This window comes from Solanum tuberosum, unplaced genomic scaffold (genome assembly GCF_000226075.1).
Source record: "Solanum tuberosum cultivar DM 1-3 516 R44 unplaced genomic scaffold, SolTub_3.0 scf00382, whole genome shotgun sequence".
Classification (NCBI taxonomy): domain Eukaryota; kingdom Viridiplantae; phylum Streptophyta; class Magnoliopsida; order Solanales; family Solanaceae; genus Solanum; species Solanum tuberosum.
Window position 1 is genome coordinate 364,274 of NW_006239306.1, and position 14,865 is coordinate 379,138.

Below are 14,865 nucleotides of genomic sequence, written 5' to 3' on the forward strand. Positions count from 1 at the left end.
ATTTATCAAAAACCTCAGGTTAGCTATCCCCTCTCGAGCTCAAGCTATTAGATGGAGGTTGGTATCCCCAAATCCATGTTAATGATAATTTTTTAAAATCTTAAACTTCTTTTTATCAAGCAAGTTCGAATATATGCAAGTTCTTAATGCATACAACCATTAAAAAAAACAATATTTAGGAAATAACCTTAATACACAATGACCACCCCCCTTCTTAAGAAGATATTATTGTAAAATATCTATTTCATCATCCCTAATATTTTTCTTAAGAAGTGAAATTCTAGCCGGTTCATTTAAAAAAATTGATGACCCCATTTTTTTTTTTTAAAAATAGTTTAAAAAATTCAAGTGAACAAACAAGTTAGTGTATTCCTTTCTCTTAGGACAATATTGTACGGGGTAAAGATTATCAAATAACCAAATTTAGAGGGGTAATTAATGGGGGTCCTTCTCCAACTCCAGCCTTCTTCTTCAAGTCTTTAAATCTCTATTCAAGGCAAGTGCGGTGTGAGATCCATCTCAGGTAAGGTCACCTCGCACCACGTATTCCATCAGCGTTGTTTGGTTGCGTTTAAATCCAAAACACTTCATTTTACGTTTGAATCCATCTTTTGGGTCTTCTCTGGCGGTTTTTTACCTGAAATCATTCTACATATTTATTAGCTCATCACAACATGTATTCAATAAATATAAGGATATTCAACATTTTATACTTAATTAGAACTTAGCTAAAATATGGGTAAAACATGATGTTTGAATGCGTAAATACACCCTTAAATCACTACTCTTATTTAAATAACTCATATATATATATATTCGTGAGAACCTCATATGGAGATCAATCGTTCACCTCTTGGGAAAAATTAATTAATGGTCCAAGACCGAGTTCATTTCTAGAACCTAAATATTTGTAATTGTTGTTAGAGTGGGTAAAAGTCCAACATTGGTTGGGGAATGGACTAGTGGTCTCCTTATATGGAATTGGGCAATCCTTCTCTCATGAACTAGCTTTTGGAGTTGAGTTAGGCCCAGGTGCAATATCCTTACACAATATCAGAGTTAGGTTTATCTCCGTTCGAACTCCCGGTCCACGCTCTAGCTGGGCTTGGGCATGAAGGGGGGTGTTAGAGTGGGTATTATTGAATATGGGAAAAATATTATTGAATTGTGTATCTAAATTGTTACATTGAGACCCTATTTATAGACACTACATTAGAATCCTTTTCCAACTAGAATTCATATTCTTATTCCTATTACTATTCCTATTTTAAGTAGGAAATACTTATTTCTATTCTAACAGGAGTCTAAATGCATACTTGTAACTTACATTAGTACACGTAAAATGGATCCAAGACCCAAGTAATAAGGATAGTGGGAGGCGACTCAATACTTTCCAATCATGGTAAGGTTGCATTAGGATATCAATCTTTAACCCAGTTATTTTGCCTTAGTGATAGATGAATTGAGGTGACATATTCAAATTAAAAGAAGGTGTCGTGGTATATACAATTTGTAGATGACATAATATGCATCAATGAGACACATACTATAATTAATAATAAGTTGAAAATTTGGAGACAAACCCTATAATCAAAAGATTTATATTAAGCGAGACTAAAATATAGTACCTAAAGTGCAAGTCCAACGACACAACAAATGAATCGAAGGTGGAAGTGAAGATCAATACACAAGTTATATTCAAGAGAAGAGATTTTAAATACCTTGGTTCTATTATTCAAAGAAACGGGGAGAATAATAAGGATGTAACATACATTATTGGAGCAGAGTGAGTTAAATAGAGGCTCGTATCTGATGTACTGAGTGATAAGAACATGTCACCAAGGCTTAAGGATAAGTTATGCATAGTGATGGTTAGATATACATTGTTGAATGATGCCTAATATTACCCACACATCAAACGATGACGGTAACATAAATGAGGATGACCAAATGGATGCGTATGTTGGAAAACTATATGCACAACGGAAACATACCAGAATCTTATTCCTTAGATGAATAATAGATAACCAAATCGTTTATGCTAGAACATATACAATTACTGCTTTAATTTTCACTACTACTTGCTGCTTCATTTTGTTATGACTTATGCGTATATCTTGCTATTTTGCTTTTGTTGTTTTTCTTTCCATCTTGCTTTGTTTACACTTCTTTTGAGCAAAGAGTCTTTAGATCCAACCTTTTCACCTCCACAAAGGTAATGAAGGTTTGCGTACATACTATCAACTCTAAACTTCACTTGTTGGATTACATTGGATTTGTTGTTGTTGTTGAGATAATTTCTAATCACAAAGTATCTATAACTTATTTAAGACTGTAAACTTTTTTTAAAAAACCTTTATTTTGAAAATTTCATAACAAGTTAAATATCATCATATATTTTAAAGGCATGAGGAACTAGTCATGAGTGTTTTCAAAGACATTTTTGGGGCGAATTTTGGGGTGGGCATACCAAATCCGCTCCGAGGCACAAATGAAAGGCGTAGATCCACAAGGAATAAGCCCTATAATTTGGGGCATCAAGGGCTTAAAAGTGTACATCCCGAGCATTAAAATATAATTTTTATTGTTTAAAAGTATTTTTGTTATAAATCAAGTTTTTTTATTATTTGTGCAATGATAATTTTACTTTTTGCTATCATGTTGTAGTGATTTTTCCTAAAATATATAGATAAATAAAGAAGCTCTCACAGAAAATGACAGTGCCATAAATATTTTTTTAGATGATTATGCTTGATATTGATACAATAGAGATTCTATAATACTATGTTTTCGAAGCAACTTTATCTATTTTTTTATTATTGCTCTGACACTTTCTCTTAAGTTTTTTTCTTTGAAATATATAAACAATAATCAGCACAAAGGGTGAAAAGAAATACTCCAAGAATATCTTGACTATTTTATTATTTTTATATAATTAACTTTCTCGAATAGTAATTATAATATTTTCTATTTTTTTGACAATTTATTTATGAAAAAATTGTTTTTTAAGTAAAATTATAAAATAGAAAATACATAAGATATATATTTCGTAGATCAATGAACTTACGTAGAAGAAATATTAGTACAAAATAAAACACCATCCAATTATGTCTAACATAGAGCAAAGTAATTCCACCAACGGGGCTTCTCCACTCGTATAAATAAAGAACAAAATAAAAAGAAAAAAATAATAATTTATAGTCACATAAATATTTATTTATTACTTTTTAAACTAAAGTTTACACTTTTTTTAAATTCACATCCAATCAAAATATATCACACAAATTAAAATAAAGAAAATACATAGTAATAAATTATCTGAGATTCGTACTATTATTCTTCTATATAACAAAGCAAAAAACAAACCAAAAAATACACAAGATCAAAATATAGTACACACATTTCTTAGAAACAAATGGAGTCACCCATGGCTGAAGGATTAAGAAGTAGATCATCAGGTCTAAAACCAATAGAAACAAAGAGGAAAGGGGGAATCGAAGAGTACGATATGGTAACCGTGGAAGACGAGCCATTGAGTCCAATGGCTCGTCTTTTCCACGATAGGAGGTTCGATGTCCATGCCATTGCGTTTATGGCTTGCAAAACTCGAATCTCACCACAGCCTGTGAAGGAAAAGTTGGTGCATACTTTGCTTAAGCATCCTCGTTTCACTAGCTTGATGGTATGTTTTTTTTTGCATGTTCCGTTTATGTAAGATGTAATTGGTTCTTGGACGTGCATGATAGAGTCGGAATTTTCATCAAAACATAAAAATGTACTTTGAGAGCATGCCATTGAAGAAGGATCTAGGAGCTTAATATTATACTTGTGAACGTACTACGTGAAAAATTTATAAATAACTAAAATTTTAGTGACTTTCAGGTAGATTATCGTGTTAAAATTATTGGTTCAACTGATTCCATTGCTTGACATATTTTCCTACTTATAAGTTTACCTTGAGGCGGAGCTAGGTGGGGGTTCGTGGGTTCAGATGAACCTAGTAGCTTTTCCGTAGACTCTGTATTTGTGAATCCCTAACAAAATTGATTGACGGTTCTAAAGGAAATTTTGAACCCCAAACTCTTTACCCTGGCTCCGCCTCTGTATATGCGCTAAGTTTTTTTCTCCTTTCAATTATCAACATGGATTTTTCCTTCGTAAAAAACAAAGAAGAAGAAATGGCTCTAATTTACCTTATCCTGCCTTACCCATCCACCGGTGGAATCAGAAATTTAACAAGAATGTGCAAAATTTTCTTTCAGTTGTGTTAAAAGTGAGCAAAATTAAATAGATATTCATAATAATATAATTTTAAAATGCCTATTTTACCCTTAATAAAATGAATTATGACACATTTCAAAAGTCTTTCTCTTTTTTCTTAAATTCTATGGCGAGTCAAACTAAGTTGTATAAATTGAAATAAAGGAAGTAACGTTTGAGCTCCGTACACCACATAATTTTACAACAAAAAAATGTATACATGACCGCTCTTAGCCTAAGGTGACTCCGCCCATGATCCCACTATATTTTTAGAGATTAAGTTTTACTATCATCAGCCAATTATTAATTCCATTGCTGATCCTCCTATATTAGTTTTTTTAAAAGCTAATATAACACTATTTATTTTTAGAATTAATAATTACAAATCTCGATATATGAGAACATTACTAAGACCAAATCTTACCTTACTAATCTTAAAGAGGGATGACGAACTTTACCTAGTGCTGTTAGGTTGAAAGTCAAGGTATGTGAAAGACATAATGCATCAATATGCTCTTTAACTTGGTTTTAGCTGATATTTATGCCCTCTAATTTTGGGTGTGCATAAATAAACACTTAAATTTGTATAAAATTGAACAAGTAGACACATGCATTCTACGTGACATAATACACGTAGGACGCCATGTAGGACACAAAATTGCCATGTAGGACGAATGTGTTTATTTGTTCAACTTTATACAAGTTTAAGTGCCTACTTGTGCATACCAAAAATTAAAAATCATAATTGTCAGCTGAATACAAATTAAGAGTCATATTTATATATTATGGCTATGGAAAAATAGATAAATTGAAAATAGTCAATAATTATTAATTATTTATTACTAATAAACTTAATTTTAGCAAAAAATGTAAGTCGTATTAATGATAATTGGTACTCCAAAAATGTAAGTTTTTAGACCCATAAAAGAGTCCCATACGGTAGTTGGTAGATGAAGAGAAAGATGCATGATACCGTGTGATGTGCCTAGTAATAAGCATCTCTTAAGGGTGCACGCCATGTATGTTTCTCCATAACATATGGAATTTTGTGACCTCAATATTCAATATTCCAACTACTTGTTCCGTCCATGTTTAATTTGACATATTCTTTTAATAAATAAATAAAAAGTAATTTTATTAGATCACTCTTATTAATTATATAAGTTAGAGAAAATACATAAAGTCACCACTGAAGTTGTCTCGAATTTTCAAAATTACACATTAACTTTATGAGTGTCCTATTACCCCACAAATGTATTGAATATCTTTGTAAAAGGAACATTTTGAGCCATATTCTCACCTGATGGATATTCAATACTTTTGTGGGCTAATATGACGCTCGCAAAGTTAAGGTGTCTTTTTGAAAATCTGGAACAACTTCAGTGGTGACTTTATGTCTTTTCTCTATAAGTTATTTAAAGGCATAATACATAAACATGACCCTTAACTTGGCTTCAACGGATAACTATGCCCTCCTACTTTGAGTGTGCACAAGTAGACACTTAAACTTACATAAAATTGAATAAGTAGACACATGTGTCCTACATGGCATAATACATGTAGGACGCCATGTAGGATACAAAATTGTCATGTAGGGTGCCATGTAGGATGAATGTGTCTATTTGTTCAATTTTATACAAGTTTAAGTGCCTACTTGTGCACACCCAAAGTTAAAGGTCATAGTTGCCAATTGAAGCCAAGTTAAATGTCATGTTTATGTATTTTGCCTTATTTAAAGAGAAAATTGTATGAAATAACAAATTATTAATTCAAATTAAATGCTATAGCCATAATTTATTTTAATTGTAATTCGCAGCAAACATCCCCTTTATGTATTATGCCTTATTTAAAGAGAAAATTGTATGAAATAACAAATTATTAATTCAAATTAAATGCTATAGCCATACAAACATCCCATATTTTTTTCATTTGGTTCGGTATACAATCAGCCATTTTCGGTATACAATTACCCATTCGGTATACAAATGTATAAAATATGTTTGTGTGTTTGTATAAAGCGAGAGAAAAGTGTATATACAAATACAAATACATATATTTTCGTCCTATACACTTATAATTATACAAATACAGATCTTATTATACAAATTACAATGTATAAATGAATTTATACAAAACTAAATAATTTGTATAAAATTGGATGTTTTGTAGCGAATTATAAAAAATCAAAAGCTCCATAGCAAACATAAAAATTTGCTATGGAGCGCAATTATGCAAACTATAGCTATAACATACAAATATGATTTTTTAGGTTTGCTATATGTGAAAGTTACTCTTATTTAAAATGTTGAAAAATAAATATAGTATTCATAGTAAGAGCAAAATAGACATAAAATAGTAATTATCTCTTAGTTTTCTAAACTGGACAAGTAAAGTTGGATAACTAGTTTTACAGACCGGACAAGTAAAGATGGACACATACTTTCTTATAACAATATTAATTGAGTATTTATTTTTATCAAATTATCTTTATTTATGGAGAGCCATGATACATGACTGGTCAAGTTGCTTTAACATGATTAGAAGAGCACATGTTCGAGACGTAAAACAGTCTCTTATAGAAATACATGATAAAATTATATACAATAGACCTTTATGATCTGATCCTTTCTCAAAATCTACGTATAACAAAAGTTTAGTGTATCAAATTGCCCTTTATTGTTTTTGTTAATAAAATTTTGAAAAATTGAATTTGATTATTAACACTCCAATTCATTTGGAAAATAAATATTTGATAATAATAATAAAAAAAATAAATTAAAATTCTGTTAAAATAGAATAGTAAAAATAGATTAAAAAAGATAATCTCTTTTTAGTTATATCGAAGAAACAAAAGGAAATAAAGGAAGTATACATTACAGTACTAGTCTTGTAAAAAAACTCTTACAATTATTAAGTCTACGACTCTAGTTATAGTCAAATTTATGTGTAATTATATTTTATTATATATAATCAAATAATAATCTATTTTCTTTTTAAAAAAAGCGAGAGTATGTTTAGTTATGAAAAGGAAACTAGATCTCTCTAGACACAAAAAGATTAAAATTGAGCAAAAGATTTCAATTTGAATATAAATTCACGAAGAAGTGATATCTCTTTAATTATGTGACAAAATATATGTACTAACAAATTTAATGTACACACAGGTTGTGGATGAAGAAAATTTAACAGACATGAAATGGGTCCAAACAAAGATTGACTTGGACCAACATATTATAATTGTTGAAGTAGATGAAACTCAGATGGAATCACCTGACAAGTTCGTGGAGGATTATATTTACAATCTTAGCAAAACAAGCCTCGATAGATCAAAGCCACTTTGGGACCTTCACATTATCAATGTCAAAACTCGTCAAGCAGAGTCCGTGGTTGTGTTTAGGGTACACCATTCTCTTGGCGATGGCACTTCCCTTATTTCTCTTCTACTCGCGTGCACTCGCCAAACTGCTGATGATCTCAAACTTCCTACCATTCCCACCAAGAAAAGGAGGCCTAGACCCAATTATTTGAGGGGTCATTTTGGGTACAACCCGTCGGGTTAAGTGAACTCTAATAATTATCGGACAAAACTTACATAAATTTCACAAGTTTAGGAGCGAATTACTTAGATACACTCTAGTTTGTAATATTACGAATCTTATTAGGTGTAATTTATTCTAGATATACTGTATGCAAGTGGATTCACATGTATCTAGGATACACAACAAATCTCGCTCACCTCCTTTGCCTCCCTCTCATCTCGTTCGCCTCTCGCCTCCCCTCCTTTGCCTCCCTCTCATCTCGTTCGCCACTCTCCTATCCCAGATACAAGCGAATCACTCTAAATACATACATATACATGTATCTAGTGTGATTCACATGTATTTGGGATACATGCAGTGGCGGAGCCAGGATTTTCAATAAGGGGGTTCAAAATCTGAACAAATAGACACACGAAGTAGCCGAAGGGGTTCGACATCTACTATATATACCTAAAAAATTATTTTAACCATGTATTAATAGATAATTTTCCATCGAAGGGGGTTCGTTCGCCATTGGATACATGACTATCTCACTCGCCTTTCTCTCTAATTTAGTGTATTTGGTAGCAACAATACATGTATCTAGAAGTATCTTCCTCAATATATTATGAAAGAAAACTCTTAATAAGTTGTGAAATACATAACATTTTGAAAGTATAGATAATAGAAGAGTACTATGTGTAATTATGTAGTCGAATTGAACAAGCTGCCGCAAAATGAGTTAATTTTACCATATCTAATTTTTACTTTTGTAGGTTATTCAGCAAAGGAAGGGTTGTGGCGTTTGTTGGGAAAATTTTGGCTTTTCATGGTAATGCTTGTGAATACTGCAGTGGATGTTTTCATGTTCATCATCACAATCATGTTCCTCAAGGATACCAAAACACCAATCAGCGCCCCGCCTGATTTCGAGTCTAATAAAGCTAGACGAATCGTTCATCGGATAATCAGTCTGGATGATTTGAAGTTTGTGAAAAATGCTATGAATGTTGTAAGTTATAATCAACCTCTCTTGTTCATATTGTTGTGAAAATTAGCTAATATTTTTTTCTGCACAGACTATAAATGATGTTGCCCTGGGATTAACACAAGCTGGTTTATCTCAATATCTTAATAGGAGATATGGTAAGTTATTTTTAGTTACAGAGACAGATTCACATTTTAAATTTGATAGATTCGACCTTTATTCTCTCCGTTGAACTCGATACATGTTCACACTTATGAGTTTTGATTTTAATACTTGTTCAAATATTAATAAATTTTCACATTTATACCTCTAAATTATTTTATTGTTCCAAATATTCACAGCTATTGGTGGAAAAGACAAGGGAGCAACAGAGAGAAGCAATAATCTTCCCAATGGCATTCGACTTCGGTCTTGTCTTTGTTTTAACCTAAGATCCTCTGCAGGAATTGAAGTAACTTTCATGCACTCTATTTTTGTTACGATCTCTCTGTCTCAATTTATGTGACATTCAAATTTCGCTATAAAATTATATGACATACATGAATGAAACATTTAGGATCTAGCCAATATGATGGAGAATGGAAGCAAAGGGAAGCGGGGTTGGGGAAATTGGTTTGGTTACGCGTTGTTACCATTCAAGATTGCACTACGAGATAATCCTTTAGACTATGTGAAAGAAGCTAAAGCGACAGTTGATCGCAAGAAGCGATCCTTTGAAGCTTTGTCCACTTTGATCATGGCCGAATTACTTATCAAGTTTTTTGGGATCAAGGTATATATACATTTATATATTTGCATATTTCAAGTTACATTTAATTTCCTTGATGTATAAAACTTAAAACAATGTTGTTGCATTAGTAAAATGTAGAGCTATAATTAATAACAATTTTTGTCCTTTAGTTATTTGTTAATTTTGATACTTTGTATTATATATATATGACTCGAACATATTTAAATTTTAACTAATTTAAATTGTTAAAAAATGTGTGTTTAAGGTAGCTACAGAGGTGACTTGCAAAGGATTCTCAAATTCAACAATATGTTTCACCAACTTGGTTGGACCACAAGAGGAAATTGGGTTCTGTGGCTACCCCATTACTTATTTTGCTCCAAGTGCTTATGGGCAGCCAAGTGTAAGTATTGCTACACTCTGTTGTTGAGTCATTTGCTCTTTAATTTAATTGGGGCTCCACGAAATTGGTGGCCTAAAATCAAATTATAATAAGAGGTCTTATTAAAATTAGCTTTTATGTGCATCACACATGCATCTTAAGCAGTGACAGAGTAAATCAAGATTTTGATTTACAATATTTGTAATTGTAGGCATTGATGATCAATTTCCAAAGCTATATCAACAAGATGATTATCGTCGTATCTGTTGATGAAAATGCTATTCCTGATCCACATCAATTGCTTGATGATTTTGAAGATTCTCTTAATCTCATAAAGAATGCTGTCATGGAAAAAGGGCTTGTTAAGAATCTGAAATGATCAAGAAATGCAACCAAATTATGAAGCTAAGGTTGTATTAGTAACTCTATATATTAAGAACTTTTTCCAGTAATTCACCAGCACTTGAGTACTGCTGCAGTAATTATCTTTCCTAATGCTTTCAATTTGATATTGAAGGACACGGTACTTTGTAAACTACGTACATTTTAATTTATGGTATTCATATCAATGTATTACAATTTATGGGAAACTGATGGCAGCATTTTGGTTACTTTCGGTATCTGTCCACTCTCAGATATATTAATTTGTCAATGCCATTGCATCAAGAGTCGCTAAAGCCTTTGACAACATTTATATAGAGTGCTGGTTATAAATACCTATCTTTATTATTGCCGCTAAATATAATATAGTGACAATTATTTATTGTCACTAAAACCTTTATCTGTTATAGAGAGATGAAAAAATAGGGGACAGAGGAAATATGTTATGGGTGATAGGGTAGCAGGGACATACTAGTGACAGGGGGAATGAATGTATGCTTTATTGGTGACAAGGGGAATAAATTAAGAACATGCTGAAAAAGGGAGAAAATGTAACTTTGGTGTTTTGATGATCCTCCTCACAAACTATGGTCCCTGATCCCATGAGTCATGTATATCTGGTGAAATGAAGAACAATTGTAAAGCTGCCAAGACTGGCACAATTGGTGAGCACGGGAAAAGAGGATAGTGCCCTCGACCAATGGGAGGACACTAGATTGTTTTGTTCAGAGGATAATATATACATCCTCATTGACATGAAACAATTTAGTTAGGACAATTGAATACATTGAAGAAAAGCTTTCTTTTGTCTCTCGTGAACACAAGCTTTCAAGAACTGGAAAGGACCTGATAAAGCTATCAAGCGTGTATTTTGTTGTTGATCAGAAGCTTGGGTCTTGTGCGTCATAACTTGTAGGATCAGTTCCTAATCTATAAAGGAATATATCGTGTCTTTATGAGCATAGTTAGAGTTGACTGTGTATGATGTGATTGAATTATGTATTAACTAGAGGTAGTTGATATAGTGGGCAATAGAGGTATTACTTTGACTCTCTCTGTAATAGGTTGTTACAGATTGTAGGATTAAGAGTTCAATCCTTACATGTTTCATTGGAGTCTATATTGTAACATCTCGCAACTAGAAAGAACTAGAAGGAAGTTTAAAATCTGAAATAGTCATTTTTGGGAAGATTTAAAAATCTGGAAATTTGGTAAAGGTGTTAAAGTGAGTTTTTGATCAACTTCAAACGACCATAACTCCTAGCTCAGGATGAGTTAGGTGTACTTCCAGATATGGTTGGAAAGCTCGTGGAATAATCTTTCCAATGCCTCTGAGTTTGTGCAATTCCGAGTTTGTATGAGTGAGTTATCCCCTTTGGAAGTTGGGCTGTTCGAATAAGAAAATGCCCAATCCGGATTTTGAAGGGTAGTTTGGTCTTTTCCTTACCCAATTAATTAAATCCGTTATTAATAAAATAGTTGGGGTCAAAACTGAGTTAGTTCAGTTTGCACTTTTGAGAAATAGAGTAAGGGCTTTTGGAGAAAGAACGCAAGAGAAAGGAGAAGAGGAAAAGCAAGATTCACCAAGAACGATCGATTTCGGTTGCTGATTCACCAAGGAATTGACCCCACAAGGTATGTGAGATCACATAGCGTTGGGTTAGTTCACCCACGCGCCAAGTATGTTTAATTTAACATATTTTCGTCCTAAAAAGATTGAGAATTTGATGTTCTTGATAGTTGTTCTTGAATTGATTTCGTTTTTGAACATGAGTTGGGGATTAAGGAGTTTCTTGATGATTAAATGTTGTTTCTTTAAGTTGTTGGGTTAGATTTTGTATATATGATTTGGGCACATGAATCTAGTGTGAATTTGAGAAAAATAATCGGATTAATACGATTTAGGATAAGAAAACGAGATGCAAAATTCGTCATGAATTCGCCTGAAGGGAGGCTGGCGCGACGCTCCCCCATAGCGCCAGAGAGGCTGGGGAGGCGCGCCCCGGACGCGCCCGGATCGGCGTTTTTCACCTAGTTTTCGTCATTCAGTCCGTTTAAGCCTGTCTAAAGGGTATTAACACTCCCTATTGATTCTAACTATTCTAAATGACTTCTAAACATCTAGCAATCATAACCTTGAATCCATAAATTCAAATTCAAGGAAAGTTAAGAGCCAAGTTTAGGAGGTTCTTCGAGTCTTTCAAGAAGTCTTTTGCAAATGCTTTTAACTTTGTTTTAAGACTTAAAGTTCAAGTTGAGTAAAGAGTAAAGAGTAAAGATTGAAGTTCTTTTCTTCAAATAAACATATGGGACTAAGTATTTCCCAAAGAGATTTAAAATGTTTTTCACATTTAAATAAGAACGGAAACTGAGATTTCCAAAGGGCCTTCGGGCTAGTTTTCAGAAAAGAGTAATAGCTTTCTAAATGAAACAAGCAGGGAAACTGAGATTCCAAGATAGTCTTTGAGCTATGTTTTTGAGCACTAATCTCAAATCAACAGAAGAAGTGTGTTTTTTAAACATAAGAGCTTATATTATATTTTTTGGGAGTAGTATTGAGCACCGATATGGGGATATGAGTTCACATTAACTCAAGTTTCCATTAACCATGTAGCCATCATGGGTAGATAGGGTCATACTTTTTAGATGAATCCTTTTCGCATAGACTAGTGGATCCACTTAGTAGTTCAGGTCCTATACCATGACAAGGTATAGGATGGCCCAGGTAGCGTAGGGCTAGTAACGGTTCTTAAGTGATGGTTGTCGGTTAGAGAAACTCACACAACAGTAATTGCATGGTTCCTCAAGGGGTTCTTCTTAGTATGGATGGGGGTATGAGACTTCATTCATACATTGCACAAGTAGACTTTGAGAGGGATCATGATATGTCTTTTATGATTTTATGTTTATGAGTTGATAACATGTGTTAAACAATTTTCTTTTACTTTATATTGCACTTGTTTTAAACTGCTTTATAATGAAATGCGTTCAGTTAAGTATTCATGAGTTGAGAAGAGCTAAGGTAAGTGTTTCTTTCAGATCCTTTTCAAGCCTATGTTATGTTTAGCCTTCCAACTCGCATACTCGTACATTCAATGTACTGATGCCAGTTGGCCTGCATTGTCTTGGGGCCAGCAATGATCTTCGAGTGCCAATCCCGCCCAGGGTGTATGTCACACCCCAATTCCGGATGTGATGGCACGTGTCCATTTCCCACCGGACACGTCAGCCTAACCCAACCACAACGATAGAGAAGTAGAAATACGAGAATAAAAGATAATAAATAAGCGGAAGACTTTAATTAAGACTCAACACTACCCAGAATTTGGTTGTCACATGTACAAACCTCTAAATACAGAATTCGAATAAAAATATACAAGTCTCAGAGTATAGTTCTCGAATAGAACAAAACTGAAAGTAAAGATAACTCAAGGGCACGTCTGGAATGAACCGCTACCTCTCGAGTATGTCCCGAAGCTCAATCTGCTAAAGAAAATACTAAGCCGAATCTGAGAGAGCTGTCAACCTACACAATTGTGTAGAAGCAAGGGTGAGTACCGAAAACCACAGGTACTCGCAAGTAACTCTAAACTAAGCAAAACTAGCAGCTACAAACAACTCCTTTCAATCCCAACCGAACCACCGAAACTTCATTCTAACAGCGAACCAACAACCTATACTACACAATTCATAATCAACATATATATCCAACAGTGTCTCAAAATCAACCTCATATCCTCATATAAGAGCAAATAGATCATATATCACATGAAGAGGGGCAAATAGGTAAAATCCACACACCACAGACAAAGATGAAGTGAAATGCGATGCAAATGCAATAATGATGTCATGTAGTCGTGATGAATGTCTGTCCTACGATACACATCTGTTGACGTAATCAGTCCGCGCTGAATACTCAAATCAGAACCCATGGGGGCCACACATGGACCATGTATCACCGCCGGAACCAGATCCCATCGGCATCCAAATCGCTAGACGGAGCTAGTCCATCTCATATATCTCTAGCCATAGCTAGTCTCAACTGTGTCTCATATCCATCCATCCTCATATCAGTGTCTCAGAACTCATGCAACAGATAGTTCACACATGGGATGAATAATGAATATGCACATGTCATCAATCACAATCATATCACGATCACATCATAGTATTACACATCATCTGTCTCAACATCAATGTCTGTATCAATCATAGCCTACTCATGCTCTTCTATCCCCTCAATATGAGTTATCACATGACTTATTCAACAAATTCAAGTCACATATAACACATTTAGCTCGTTTTATTTCCCCATCTTTCATTTACAACAATTCCAATCAACAAATAAAACCCATCCTCAATCCCCATTACTCCCCAACACAATTAGGAAAGTAGTCATGCGTAGTCTAAGAGTTTTACAAAGTTTGGAAGCCACTTGCCTTAAAATGAACTCCAAAAGTTACTTGACTTGAGCCTTTCCTTTCCGAGTAGAATCCGGATCACGATAATCTATTCAAACAATTATTCACAATCACAATTCGAGTCCAATGACACCAAAATCAAGAAATTTAGGGAAAAAGGGCAAAACGGTCCAAAAGTCTCATAC

General features: G+C 33.5%; 1 protein-coding gene across 1 annotated transcript; it reads left to right on the forward strand.

Annotated features, from left to right (window-relative positions):
- Positions 1-3,415: 3,415 nt before the first annotated feature.
- LOC102602674 (O-acyltransferase WSD1-like) lies at positions 3,416-10,380 on the forward strand. The gene is made up of 8 exons (XM_006362077.2): positions 3,416-3,682; positions 7,425-7,791; positions 8,555-8,790; positions 8,858-8,924; positions 9,108-9,217; positions 9,323-9,538; positions 9,762-9,899; positions 10,090-10,380. Exons 1-8 carry the CDS (start codon positions 3,416-3,418, stop codon positions 10,255-10,257), a joined length of 1,569 nt encoding a protein of 522 aa, XP_006362139.1. The 3' UTR covers positions 10,258-10,380.
- Positions 10,381-14,865: the final 4,485 nt, after the last annotated feature.

What these genes read in the sequence shown, in the direction of transcription:
- LOC102602674 (XM_006362077.2), top strand. Translation starts at nt 3,416, where the DNA reads ATGGAGTCACCCATGGCTGAAGGATTAAGAAGTAGATCATCAGGTCTA. An exon ending in GATCCTCTGCAGGAATTGAA is followed by an intron (nt 9,218 to 9,322) that starts GTAACTTTCATG and finishes TGAAACATTTAG; the next exon opens with GATCTAGCCAATATGATGGA. An exon ending in GTGCTTATGGGCAGCCAAGT is followed by an intron (nt 9,900 to 10,089) that starts GTAAGTATTGCT and finishes TTGTAATTGTAG; the next exon opens with GCATTGATGATCAATTTCCA.